The following is a 14,760-nucleotide window of genomic DNA, read 5'->3' as shown; positions in this document are numbered from 1 at the left end:
AAGATAATGCAAGACGAAAGCCGAATTTAATTTGTTAGTGAAGAAGAAACAGGACCATTTTCTTCAGGACTCAGGTAAAAATTAACTTAAACCTTAACTAATATTCTACATTACCCACAGGAAAAGAAAGACAGATGAGTGTAAACACAACAGAAATAAGGCAACATTTGTTCACATGATTTAGTATTAGATTAACCACTGTCTTCATAGGAAAGAAACAAACCATCTCCACAACACAGCACCAAAGACCGCTTAGTTTCTACACTTCCTTACGGAAAGCCAACTGCTAAAATAAAAAGTGCCCAGTCTATTCAAGGTATTTTATGCAACTGCAGGTATGAATTCACTCCTTCCATTTCTCAGGAGAATGGATTCTTTTTTTTAGTCTAGATAACTTAGGTTTACACAGTTATACTGTCCATGCCTATACTCACTGTTAATTATTTCCTTTCTACCAACTCTTGGAAATACCAGGCAAGTTCAATCAAATTGGAGAGCAATTAGAGGTTAAAAAAGATCTTTAAATTCCTACATATTTCATGAAAATAAGCAGAGGTAGGTAAAAAAAAATGACCAACCAGCTACTGTATGTGCTGCCTCTTGCCTGGTGGAGGTGTTGAAGGGCACAGTGAAGAGATTGGAGCACAAGGCTTGGGTTTGTAGGAAGCTTATAAAATCTTTTTTTTTTCTCCATCCCGTCTAGACATCAGACAAAGCAGAGATTGGAAAAGCGTTCTCCGCACATCAAATCTTTATCTTAAATATAGAAAACCCACACTATAAAAGAGGAAGCATTGGGTTCAAAAAGAACTCTGAAAAATACATCTCCCTGTAAGCAAGATGCCACCACTTTCAATTGAGAGGATTAGAAGAGCAGAAATCCAGCATAAAGAGACTACTTTTGACAAGATGTGACAGAAAGCAGTCCTGCACCATAAAACCATGGCTGATGGGGAAGATTCCAAGGGGTTTAAGGGGAACATAAAATGCTTTCATCTTGAATTTCTGACATGAATTCTGCAACTAAGAGAGTTTCAGAACTAAGAGAAACTAAGATATACTTACACTGCAATCCAGCTTGTAAACATGAACTGCTATCTACGTAACTCTAAGTATTACAGTTTGTTAACAGTAAATCAAATCTAAAACATAGAACCATCATTTCAATTTAAGTGACTTTTTACATTAATAAGTCTGAATATTTCAAGTGACTTTCCCCCCATATTTATTCTGAAATTCCACAGTGCTTCTGTCATAATGAATCTAAATACTGCATGAGCTGAACTTCACATTTACAAATATTTTTAAAAAAAGATGAAGCTTTCCAATATAGTATCTTACTTCTATTACTCGGTCCTTTTGATAACTTGAAAACAAACATATCATGGATTATAAAAGAAATCAAGTACAGCTTACTTATGCAGATGATACTATGAAAACAGACAGAATTAATATTTGACTATAAAAAGAAACTGAGAAGTATTTATGTTTTAAGAATACTTTAACTAAGCTTAGAAGTAGCTCGGTGATGCCAAAATAGCTTGAGTAAGTTGCAGCCAGTGCAAACATCTAACAATGGCACAGCTTCCAAAGTTATATATGATAAATACAAATAATGAAAGATGAATAGATAACTCACCACAAAAAAAAAAAAAAAGATGGAGAGAATGGAACAGATTTTATAATGTGATAGTAAGTATTGGCTGCTTTACAGCCATGGAATGCTGGTAATTGTTCTACAATAACCCACCAAAAAAAAAAAAAAAAAGATGGAGAGAATGGAACAGATTTTATAATGTGATAGTAAGTATTGGCTGCTTTACAGCCATGGAATGCTGGTAATTGTTCTACATTAGCCCCGTCTCCCCCAAATTTCTTAGGTGCCATTGCCTAGAATGGCAGTTCTAGGCCCCGTCACCACTGGTGATCCAGGAGACAGGACTCCTAACACTGCAAATTATACAATTTGTATTACAATATTTGAATGAGAGGTACTCACACAAAGCACTGCAGAAGATGCAAATTTTAGTGTCAGGATAACGCTAGCAGAGTCATGTATTACAAAAATAACAAGAACAACAATGACAACAGACAGGCACCACTAGAAACTCATTACTCCAACGTGACCCTACCCCTTTCCAATGGAATTTATCCACCAAACAACAAGAGTCCTAGGGAGGTCAATCAGAATTTTAACTCTGATGCTGCTCTGTTGCTTCTGACTGACACCCGTAACACTTGAAGGCAAAACACCACCTGTAGCCTTCCCACTCACAGTCCATCCTCAACTCACACCATCTAAACAGAAGAAAAAAAGACACCAAATCTGAGCATCTTGCAAATTCCTGCCAGGAAAGCAGATTTTTGCAAGGGCCTAAACTGAACAGCCTGCTCCCATTTTCTCGCCCCCACATCCTGCTGTGTTTGTAGGGCACCTCGTATCAGACGATCTAGAGTACAGTCATGCCTCTTATGGATAATAATAATTAATTATAATAATACCACCACACCCCACGGAATTGGCTGCAGATGTGGCTTCCTGACTGCCTCACACAACCGGCCCACACTGCCCAGCTCTTGCAGGAAGAGTCCCCAGGGGATAGCGGGGAGCGGACATTAGGCCCCAGGCTAAATTATCATCTCATTCAACATTTCTCCTTCTCTCTCACTCTCTGTTCTGCCTGGAGATTTATGGGGCAATCACTGCAAGGGGCAGGTGGAAGAGACCAAGCTACTGTCAAGGTTGGAAACAAAACAGGAAGACGTTATCAGGCGGCAGATCATCCTCCCACTTTGATCTCGGCCGCGCGCTCCACCTGCTCAGAAAGGCAACAGCTACACAAGCTCATCCCTCCCCTCCTCAAACCAGGGGGAAAAGTCAGTGGAGATGTGCTGACTGTGAAGAGACACGACACAGATCACTGACCCTTCTGTAGGCAGGCAGGAACTGCCTCCCAACAACTTTGGAAAATCAAAGCACTAGCCTGAGGGGGAAAAAAAAAAATAATAAAAAAGGCTTTCTTCTTTGCCTTCTCTCTCCCCACAGCAAGGTGCACTCAGACACAGCCTGAAGGAATACGAGCTACAGAAAAGTGATGGAATAAATAGGGAAAAAAAAGCCCCAACAGAGTAAAGGAGAGAAAAAACATCAAAGGAAACTGTAGCTAGCAGCTGGGAGGAGAGATTAAATCCCTTGTTAAAAATCCATGTTTTACAGGGCTTGCTAAAACATATATAAAGGGGAATTTCTGGTATTATATCCACCTGTCTATCAACTTTTTCAGCCTTCAGGGCAAGCAGTGTTTTGCTTTAAGCCTCTTAAGTCTGTAAATAACAATACCCAAGTAATATAATATCCCAAGTGCTCTGTGTGCACCTACTGCTTTACAGACAATTGAAGTGACAGCTCAGGACTTAAATAAGATGCAGCATTTAATGAGAGGCACGGCAGCTCAAGATGACAGTAAACAAAAAGAAACTGTATTAAAAACATGTATCAGAACAGTGAAAGAGGAGACATATATAAATAATGTGCTTGCAAATTATTAGTTACTATTTTTAAATCAAAGAACTGTGATCTAAGGCTTAAGAGCAGATGACTTGGGATGAAAATAAATAAATCTGGGTTCACTACCAAATTCAGGCACCAACAGTCAATGTACTCCAATAAATTGGTAAACTCTTATCTAAGGAAAATGATAGAATTTCCTCTTTAAGACTAGAAAAGGCAGTTTTAAGAGCATAACAAATTGTACAGCATCTCAGATACTTTCTGCACCAGAGCCATAGCTAGCATTTGAACCACGAGGTATTTTTTTGAGCTACGCTACGTTGATGGAAAGAAGACTACAAAATTACCCAATAACGTAGGGAGAACAAGCTAACTCGTAATTACTCTTCACAAGGAAAATGCAAAAACTTATTGTCGTCTGAATTTTTCCTGTTCAATTAGATGGATTTTATTTGTAAATCTTTTTTGCTATACTACACAATGGCCAAAACCTGAAATCTCTGTCCCATCATACGTGCAGGCAAGTCCAAAGCAACCTTTAACATTCTTGCCAATGAGTTGATTCAGTCTCAAGTAATTCAGACATTCATGGAACCTTCTTTCCCCTAATTCTCTCCATTTTTCAACGTATTTTTGAACAGACATTAGAATTTGGCGGTGTTTTAGTACAGTCTCACAAATGATGCAAAGGTCATGCCATGTTCTCCTCCTAAATGATAATACTCTGCTTCTTCAGCTGAACGTTGCACCCACCCTCTACCTCCTCAGAGACAAACAGGTGCTCAGGGTCAAACTGTTCTCAAGCATCACCCAACCAAGTTTTCTGGAGCTACCACCCCCAACTGTCTCATATTGCTCAATCCATAACTATAATGTACAATCTTTTATTGTGAATGTGTCATCTTAGTCTTGATTGTAGTTAAATGTAGTTAAATGCACGTTGTTCAGATAAGCACAAATTGCCAACCTGGGTCAGTCTGTCCAATTCATTTTCTACCTTTAAATTAAGAACTATGGTGACATAAAATGTTGTTTTCTAAAAAGACACATGCTGTATTTTCTTACAGATTGTTAAAGATACTGGAGAGTACTCAGACAAAAACCCTGAAAACAATTATCTTAACTTTATAAAGCAACAAAAACCTGTCTTTTCCCAGGTGTTTCCCCCCCCATTTTCCAGTATTTTCTAGAACACTGACATTAGTAACTCATACAGTTGGTGGTATGTAAACTGAAATATGCATAAAATGAACCTCAAAGAGACCATTTGAAGTGGCTGCTTCCATTATTGGTAAAAGCTTGAAAACCAGCTGGGACATCTGAAAGTTAATACACCAGTATGGGCCACCAAAGAAGTGCATGAAAAGCAAACCAAACACAGGGGGATTACTCAGAGCAGCAAGCAAGGGTAGTGCTGGAGGCTGAACTAGCTGCCAGCAGCAGTAATGCCAGCTCGTAATGCCTGCTAAGAAGGAATTACAATAATTGGGGATTGTGGTCAGCAGCTAGGAGAGCAAATCACTGCAGGACAATAAGGGTGAAGCCTGTGTAACCAGGTAAAACACAGCTTTCTTACTGTGTTCCTGGGAAAGATGTGATCACAAGCAGAACTAACGTTTTTTGGTTTGTCCCTTGTACCTGTATGGCCCTTATTAAGCCGAAACAGCAAAGGAAAGAATAGCCTTCAAATTAACAATCTCCCAAATCCAACAAGATGCTTTGTTTTGCAGGGGGTGGAGGGCAGGGAATTAAGTGGCTTTATTGTATTCACACTGACAATACCATTAAAGAAGTGAAAAATATAATCCTCTAACTACAAGATAGATCAAAATAAGGGATTTTGCAACGGTGGCAATGGGGCTGTTACACGATCTGATAAATAGCACAACTGGATACATCAGAACATCCACTAAAAGCATACGCTAATGAAAAGGCTGCTTTCAAAGCAGCAACGTGAAAGCAATTTGGCTTTTCTCTGCACCACCTACTTTGAATACCGGAGTTTTTAATCGAACCTGAAAGTACCTCAGCCTTCACTAAACTACAGTTAACGTGGGCAACAATGAAGGTAAAGTAAAATCTAAACCACAGCTGAAGCAGAGTACAGTTGACCATGAAACTCTAATGCACATAAAATGCAATACTGAGAGGGGTATTCTTCCTAAGGTCGTAACTGCATGAAAGGCTTTAAATATGCTGAACAACCCAGTTTAATCCCACAGAGCCAAGAAGCAGGATTTTCATCCAGAATATATTGCTGCTTGTGCCTTTGTTCTTCTGAATCACGGCTGCTGAATCCAAGAGGTTAACAGCTGAAAATTAGCATATTTCTCTAATACTTGAGAATGCTTTAAAGCACTGATTGATTTTTCTTATCTGTTAATACATTCTCTCCTCCCCTCATTACACATTGAAAATTTAATAAACTAACATGTTAGTAGTACACCATTTGAGAACCTTTTAGGACAGTTTTGTTCCTGAATCCTCCTGTTAATATTTTCATATTAGAGGTGCACGGTCAACAAGTTACTCTTTTCCCCCCTCATTTAGCAGCACAGTCCTGAGTTTCAGTGTTACATTTGGGCCATTCCTAGGAACACAGCAATGCCACAAACAGTGAACAGGACTCCATGAATATCAACCCTACAAGCAGCAAAAAAAAAAAAAAAGACCAAGAGATTGTTAAACGCCTGTTTTTCCCCTCTATTCAAGTATTTTGAGCTTTATAAAACCCTAAACCGCCAAAGAAAACAAAAATGCCAAGGAGAAACAGCTGCAAAAATGGCACAATCAAAATAGTTTCTACATACTTTGAAACATTTTTCAAAGTTTTCCATATCTTAGCAAATAGTAACGGGCTCAAGTTTCCTACGTTTGCAGATAGAGGATCAGTTTCACAAATAGTTTTAACATACTATTGGAATATATGTTAAAATTATGTTCACATTCATCTAAAGATCATAATATTTGGCTACAGAAGCTTAAAGATGTTACATGGTACAAAATATTTTCCCAAATCTAGCAAATGCTTAAGGTAATTCTTCCAGGAAGGCTGTAATCCATGACCTGTTCTCAGATGCTTTTTGCCCTACAAGCAAGTACAGCGTAGGGTATGGGTGAGCTGGAACGTGTAACTAGATACAAGGAAAATAAATAAGATCCTCTATAGAGGAGAGAACTTAATGTAAATTAATAACAGACCTAGACAGCTATGCAAATACTTACATGAACTGAAGAGAGGGTTTTGAAGATACAGTGTTTCAAAGGGCACAACAGCCATCAAACTATTACAGCACCACCCTGATTATCAAATGTGTGCTTTGAAAAAATGTTAGTAGGGTTATACATTCAAACTCAGCCTTACTTTGCAAATGTAAAGATATAGTAACTTGTGAAATAAACTTCTGAAGTCAGTTAAAGCCAAGAAAGGGGTCAGAATGAACACAAAGAAATCTTCCTCCTCCCAAACTTTAACCAATGCAATGGACTGATACTACGATGCTGCAGGTTGAGTGACACGGGCAGTAAAAACCCTAAATCTCACAAATCTTATTTTTTTTTCTGAAAGACTGGGGCCACCTAATGCCTGTGCAACACCAAGCCTTAACACTTTTGGCCCACGTTACAGTATGCTGATTAAAACAGTAATTCAGAAAACCTGGGGAAAAGAAAATGGGGGGGAGGCTAAACAATCAGAGTCAATCTCATCACCTCAATGACACGCTGTGAATGTAATTAATCCTACATTTATTTAGAGAACTTCACACCCTACACATAAAGCAGCAACTCCCTGCTGGCTTCAGACTAGGTAATTATGTTGTAACAAGGACTAGCTTGCAATTGTAACAAAGAGCTGAAAACAGACCTATGAAGCTATCTTATCTTTTAGGGTCCGCCTTGTCTGTAAATCAAAAGAAGCAAATATAACATGCTAAGGAATATCTGACTTAGCTTTAACTTAGTTAGCTCCAATAAAGATAGCAGCTTCTCCACAGACCATAAATGCCACCAGGAATCCTGGATTTTACTTTAAAGCAGAGTCGATGCTTGAACTGACATGTTATACCTACAAACACCAACATTAGCAAGGTGACGTACTTATAAGCAAAGGTGTGACTAGAGAGCAGATATACATTAAAGCAGCCTAAACACCAGTGTAACAAATCAAATCACAGACACAGTTCCACAGGACATGCTGAGGCAATTTAACAGCTCACCTCTCTTAACATACAGATCTCCTGAACTGTGCAAGTTGAAGCTACTACAATGTACAACAAATAATGATTTTACAATTTTTTTGCAACAAAACAGATGAAAGGTGAGATGGTAAGTAGAAAAATAGTGATAATGAAAAAGAGAATACAAGTTATGTGGGATGAAACACATTCTCCTGCACTCCTCATACCCATGGCAAGTATACAACTACACAACGGTGCCTAAGCAAGTGTCCTAACACCTGGGAAACTGCCAGGAACACAGAAAGTACACACTTACTGACACTAAAGTGGTACATGTTTAAAACTAAATGTATTTAAATGTTAAAATATTTTAAATTGTTAGTTAAAATATTTTAAATACAGTAAATATTGTAAATTTGTTCTCTGATGCAGGGATGTGGAATGCACTTAATGGCCTGGCTGGGCAAGGACTCTCAGAAGCCATTCAGCCTTCCATGTAGCCACTTCGTGGCCAGCAGGCATCTCTGGCTGAGCCATCAGAAGGCACATATGTACAACAGTGCACAACAAAAAAAGCAATGTGAATAGAGACTGGCACAAAGGGGAACAGAAAACACTGGAGAAAGACAGCAGGCCACACAAAGGAACCTCAGCACAGCCAGAGTCAGTGGGTGCACTACTCTGACTTCTGTAAAGGACACAACTCCCATGGGGTCACAGCCACGTAACACCCCACCAGCCAGAGGGAAAAAGCTCTCCTGCAACAACCCCACAGAGATTCCCCTGGTCTGAGCAGTCCCTATCGAAGCTTTCAACCAACTAGTGGTTTCCCCAAAGCCCCTTCTCTGCTCTCTCATCTCCTTGCGCTTGGAGTAAGGCGTGAAGGATGGAGAAAAGCTCAGACTTAAATACAAATTCAGTTATAACTTCCCCTTGGAGAGGCTGCCATATGTATCATAGCGCTTTGTAAAAGCTCTGACCTAAAGAAAAAAAAAAGGCATGCAAACCAGACAAATTAAATTTAATTTTATTATGGAAATGAAAGCAATACCAGAAGTGACAGCAGGGTGGATGATAAGCTCACTTAGCAGGGGGATCAAATGAAGTGATGACATGTCATTATGACCTCAGGGGTTAAAGATGCAATTTTCCATCTGGCTGCATCTGGCTTTTCAACATAAATGTTGACACCACCTGCCGAGATTTACTACAAGCTGCCTCCATAGGTCTTTGTTTAGCCTTTGGTACCCAGATTAACATTTACTTTTCCCTCATTTCTGATAAGTTTTGCTGTGTAACACTCTCCCTTTCTTCAAAACTCAATGAACAGTTAGAAGGATTTTACATTTCACTTTATACAATAGATCAAATTAATAATAGTGCCTTCACAAGCAGCTCAAAGAGAATCCTAGAAAGCAGGCAAAACCAGCTTTAAGACTGCAAACAGGAAGACAAAATTTTAGCTACACTTGCTAATACTTTGCTTCATCTAAGACTTCTAGGAATCTACTTCTTTCTTAGTAACAGGTACCTGAATGAAATCATTTGTCTGAGGAAAAAAAAAAAAAGGAATCCTTAAAAGAACTAGTTTGTACTCACCATACCCAATAGACTATTAGCCACCTGCATGGGTTTTATTCAGCAGCTAAATAATTTCCCACTCCAATACATTGTGCTTAAAATAAATCATCTTTTGCCAGCCCAGTGACACATTCACTTATTCATTTAATTTAGCCACAGCCAAACCATGATCTCAAAGCAGATTTGTAATCAGCTATTGACAAACTGTTGGCTATAAGGTTTTTGTTTCCACACTGAATATTTAAGAGCCAGTACCTACCACTGGTGTTCCTCTCCTGGCAGCTTAATCTGGAATAGGACTGTGCACTTACTACCACTTGATATATCCATTACAGTTCTGCCCGTGCCAAACTTTTTTTTTTCTTTAAACCTAAAGCTCCCAGACTTTTATCTGCCAGTTCAGGTGAGCTAAAAAAATTTGCTTCCAGCTGATTCTTCACTAAAAAGAACCTACAGTCTGTTTTAACTGTTAAAACAAAGAGGCCCCAACCTCCACTAGGACTTGGTGACATACCAGGGAAAGAGGACAAGAAAAGAAAAACCCTCCACAGATTTTTGAGAGTGCCCTGGGACTACAGCTATGAAAAGACAGGAAAAAATGGAGACAAAGAGAGTTAATGAAGCTTGCATGGAGCAAAGAATAGCTAAGAAACAAACCAGAAAATGTATCCAAGCTGATCAGACACACAAATAACTTCACTGAGAGACCACAACAAAAATACCTGTAAATACCTTCCTCTCCCAAAGTGTTTTCACCTCAAAGGCAATTACTTTCTTCCCCTGGAATGGGAGATGTTCCACCCCATGCTCCAGGTGCCTCACTCACCCTGGGGAGCTGGGAACCCTCCTCCTTAACAGACAAGTGGCTGCCCATTTCCACATCTGTTATTTTCTGAATGACAAGTGAACTTTGCTGTTCCCTTCGACATAAGGGAACAAACAAAGTGCTGCTGTTCACTTCGCACATGTTTAACTTCAAGCACATGCTTCACTGCTGGACTGAACAGGAACGACTTAAGCCTGTGCTTAAACACTTTCCTGATTCAGACCCTAAAAATAGGACTGGCTTCTGCAGTTCCTCTCTCTCTCTTGTTCTCCTAATGACAGACAACTATTGTGCCATGTCATTATGACAATAAGATAGCTTAATTGCCCTCTTTCCCGAAGCTGTCAGTTCTGCTTAACTGGTACATAATGTATGCGTCTGGGAGTAAATGTGTTAATCTATCAGTCACTTATAGCTACCATACATTTTCCTCTGCTGTACTTAAAGAAAGACTTGGTTTTTATGACTGACTTGCTAGGCATTATATTCATTGATATGGGCAGCAGTGATATGACTCATTTCTTCATGAAAGACGCATGAAATAACTTTCTCCTTCTTCATTTACTGAACTTTCTCAACTCAACTTTAGCCTGAACTTGAATTTCCCCCACACTTGTGTCTAAGGTGCGGCCAAAAAGAGGTCTCCTCAAAAATGACAGCATAAAATGAACAGGCTGTTCCTGTAATTAATTGAACTTTCTCAACTCAACTTTAGCCTGAACGTGAATTTCCCCACACTTTCGGCCACACCTCAGATACAAAAGGTCTCCTCAAAAATGACAGTGTAAAATGAACAGGCTGTTCCTGTAACTAACCAGGATTGATGAATCAAAGTGTTTGGAAGCACCTGTAGTTGTTTTAGAATATTTTGTGCATTGTTTTCCTCTAGTGACATTGGCATCGAAAGAATACAGAGTAGAGTAAGAACCAAAAATACCTACAACATGGAACAAGCAGCTATGAACTGAGGCCTTGAATTCTCTAAGTAGTACTGGGAAGGTTACACCCAAATACACAGCCCGTGCAGGCTGGCTCAGTTCTCCTTCGTATTCCCCTTTCTGATCATGATTATTACTGGGTTCCCTCTACATCCCCTGTGCACTTAATAAAGTATTTTTTCTCCCATGGTCTCTCATTAAAGTGTGAGCTGGAAAGCAAAGGCTGTTTTTAGCCATTGTTTTATGAGTCTATATATTGCTATGTTAACGAAAATGACAATGGCATTTTTTGTGTTTATATTAGTAAGCTTGCTTTTCAGAGAAATATTACTTGCAACTCATACACGTACTTTTGTGGGCCTTCAGAGAAGGCTGTGAAAACATAAATAGTGAGGGAGAAAAAACAAAATCTGTATAAAAAATAGAACAAATCTGACAAGAACAATTTAAAGCTTAGTAAGATTTGAACATGCAGCTTTCTTTGTTCACTTAATCCATTTCTCACCGTTTTCCTACCAATACTATTGGTTTTAAAGCACGCTGATCCTTCTCACCAGGCTGGCTGCAAAGCTCCCAAGACTCTGGAAGTAAGTAAAGCCAGGCTGACTCCACTGGAAGAACAGAGGTGAGACACGGGAGCACTGAAGGGTCAGGGCTTTGTCTGGAAGTGGCAAAGTCACTGCTCACTCCCGAGTGAAGTGGGAGCCACAGCGCTCTGCCAGGAGACTGAGCTGGCACACAACCATGGGGGCAAGAGGACACCACGCAGAGAGATTTGTGACACTTATTGGGGTGTTAATAATCCATTGGTACAAGTGCTACAGTCCATAAATCATGTTTCATACAGTTGTAAATGTGCATCTGACCAGAGCTGGAAGTTGTCAATTCTACTGGAAGTTATAAATTCAATCCTGAACTAGGATTTGTTTACAACCTTTTATAAACATTTAACAACCTTATATAAATATTTTTCTAAGATGGCTGGTTTTTCCCCCCAAAACCATTACTATATTAATGAAAATTCACATTTTTAATTAAAATGCAACTCCTCCCTCCCTTCTCCACTGATGTCACTACATAAAAAGATGCACCAAATGTTTTCACTTATGTAGTAAGAATAGCTGGATAGCCAAGGTTACCACATGAAAAAGACTAATCACACTCCCATTTATAAGAGACAACATTTATTTTGATTTTACTGATACTTATTCATAAATCAAGTAAGATAAAAACATTTCCCCCATCGATAACTACTTAAGAACTTACTTGGCTTTTTGAATCCAGATGCAATAGTCTGTAATGAAGAGATCATTAAGGATGTAGGCAGGGTCATTCTCCCGAAAAATCTTGTGAATATCCAGCAGGCACTTCAAAACTGCAGCTCTTCCTGGAAATAGATTTTTATTTTTTTAATTGACTAGAAATCATAATAGATAATCTTTACCATCTTCTCACCTTTGAGGCTTTAATAACCCCACTATCTACAACTGTATTGTAACTTTAAGTTGATTCCCAGTCTCAGAACAGCAGTAATATGACTATTCCCTTCAGTACCCACATTGGTGAGGATGTGGAGCCTCTGAATTCAGGAGGAATCTCTCTGCAAAAGTAAAGCCTCAAGGCAGTGTCATGCGTGAAATTCTCTACACCTGAAGAAACCCCTGCCCCCAGCTCTTCTACTTCTCTGAGCTGCACCCAAACTTCAGCACAGTCTTACAGAGCATCATATTAAAAGTAAAAAGCAAGCTGAAAAGTAACTCGCAAGTAACAAAAAGTTATGCCCCATCATTTATCTGAAGAAAGAAAAACCTTATTTCCCTGTATGCCTACACAAATACCTCCCTTGGAAAATAATAGGGTTGGGAACATGCAGCCCACAGTGGGGTCAAGCACGTAGGAGCCCCAGCAATTGTGTCAGCCAACGTAAGTGATGCCATTGCCTAACATCTACCCGTTGCCTTAATTAAGCAGAACTTTTCCTACTTGAGTTAGTTACTGAATAATAACCTGGCAAATCGAGCCCCTAGAAAAAAAAAAAAAAAAATCACTTCAGGCTCAAGAAGGTGCCATTTGACATACAATTGATAAATACAGTAGGAGATTAAAAACTTGAATGCTTTCTCCTTCCACAACCAGAAATCTTTCTGCTGTCAGTTTGATTTTCTTCATATGCAACCACTGCTTACAAAGAATTGATTAACGTAACCTCCAATTAGCTGGAATCTCCTCCCTTAGTTTTCTGGAGGAAGTTGCTAAAGGGTTAAAGTGCTGGAACAGTAAAAAAAATAAAATATATATTTTCACTGTTTAATGGGGGAAAAAACCCACCCCGCATTCAAATGAAAACAGCCACTACTGCAAATGGAATCTAATAACCCTCTCCCAAGAGGCTGGCTCCTCCTAGGCTATGAAACCTGAACATGGATGAAATTACATTTTACAGATTAAAAAAAAAAAAAAAAAAAAAAGAAAAAAAAGATCAGAACTCCCCCTGCTGTTCAAGCACAAAATCACAACATTTGTTTGTTTCTGTAATTCCGTGCTGAAAAAAATATCAGCAGAAAACTAAAGTTAAAAGATGTGGAAGATGGCAACGAAGAGAAAGAACACAGAGAGTGAAAAGCCACAGCAAACAGAACTGACAAACTCCACTGGTTTGGAAAATACCGATTGAAGAAAAGTCAGAAAAAGAAAACAAAATCCCAAATACAGCTGCTGAACTTTCAGGTTGTATCACCATCAATGCTTGTCAAGCCAAGCTTGTCAAGCTCAACTATTTTGACTAAAAAGAAGTGTGATCTTTTAAAAAGAAATGATATGTGGAATTAAAATTTCGCTAATTTTTTAATGTTCTGGCTGTCAAGCTGCCAGCCTGAACCCTTTACAACATCCACTGCTGTTACTCACCTGCCAAGTAACAATGGAAATTAGTGACTTCGACTAATTCTCAATAAAAAGTAGTATTTCTTCACTAATTAAAGTTTTGGATTGCAGTAGCTTAACGGGTCTCTAATCAGAGAGGCTGCAAATCCAGCCAGACTTAATAGAGACCCCTACATACAGTCAAACACACAGAGCACAACAAACTACCAACCTCCTGCTTTCAGAATATGCGTCTTATACGTGCACCTTATAAATAAGAAGTCCTTACACAACACTGCATTTAACTCCTTACCACAGGAATTACAAACAAGAGCCGAAGAACAAACACTATTTAAGCCTTAATGTAGGATTATTCCATAATACACAGATGATTTCTGGCCAATTTCTGAGAAATTCCACACCACAGTGAACTGGACCAGAGAACTGATGAAGCCAAAAGACAAACAGTCTCGGGGATTTTTTTGACACCTATGTCAGTCCAACTCACTGAAAGGTGAGGCAAAGCAAACCTAAAATGTGCTAGTTTTAGAAGACTTACTATTTTTGTAGCCCTAAAATTGTCATTTATTAAAATTCACTGTATACTGGAGTTAAGCAAGCCATGGAAGAGAAGATGGCCTATGTCAGTCCAACTCACTGAAAGGTGAGAAAAGCAAACCTAAAATGTGCTAGTTTTAAAAGTCTTACTATTTTTGTAGCCCTAAAATTGTCATTTATTAAAATTCACTGTATACTGGAGTTAAGCAAGCCATGGAAGAGAAGATGGAGATGTGCCAAGGGTAACCTCAGCATAAGATCAATTCAAACTGATTCCTCCTTTAAGTTAAATATCACTCCTTTTGC

At 38.9% G+C, this 14,760-nt stretch overlaps 1 protein-coding gene across 1 annotated transcript in view; it reads right to left on the bottom strand.

Annotated features, from left to right (window-relative positions):
• The window catches only part of SHQ1 (SHQ1, H/ACA ribonucleoprotein assembly factor), a 47,934-nt gene that overhangs the window by 10,883 nt on the left and 22,291 nt on the right, over positions 1-14,760 (bottom strand). Inside the window, exon 11 of the mRNA XM_014946612.1 lies at positions 12,301-12,421. Within this exon, the coding sequence (XP_014802098.1) occupies positions 12,301-12,421 (121 nt within the window). The remainder of the gene's footprint in view (positions 1-12,300; positions 12,422-14,760) is intronic.

This window comes from Calidris pugnax, unplaced genomic scaffold, assembly GCF_001431845.1.
Source record: "Calidris pugnax isolate Ruff unplaced genomic scaffold, ASM143184v1 scaffold81, whole genome shotgun sequence".
Lineage (NCBI taxonomy): Eukaryota > Metazoa > Chordata > Aves > Charadriiformes > Scolopacidae > Calidris > Calidris pugnax.
Note: the sequence above shows the minus strand (reverse complement) of the source record. Positions and strands in the feature narration are given on the sequence as shown.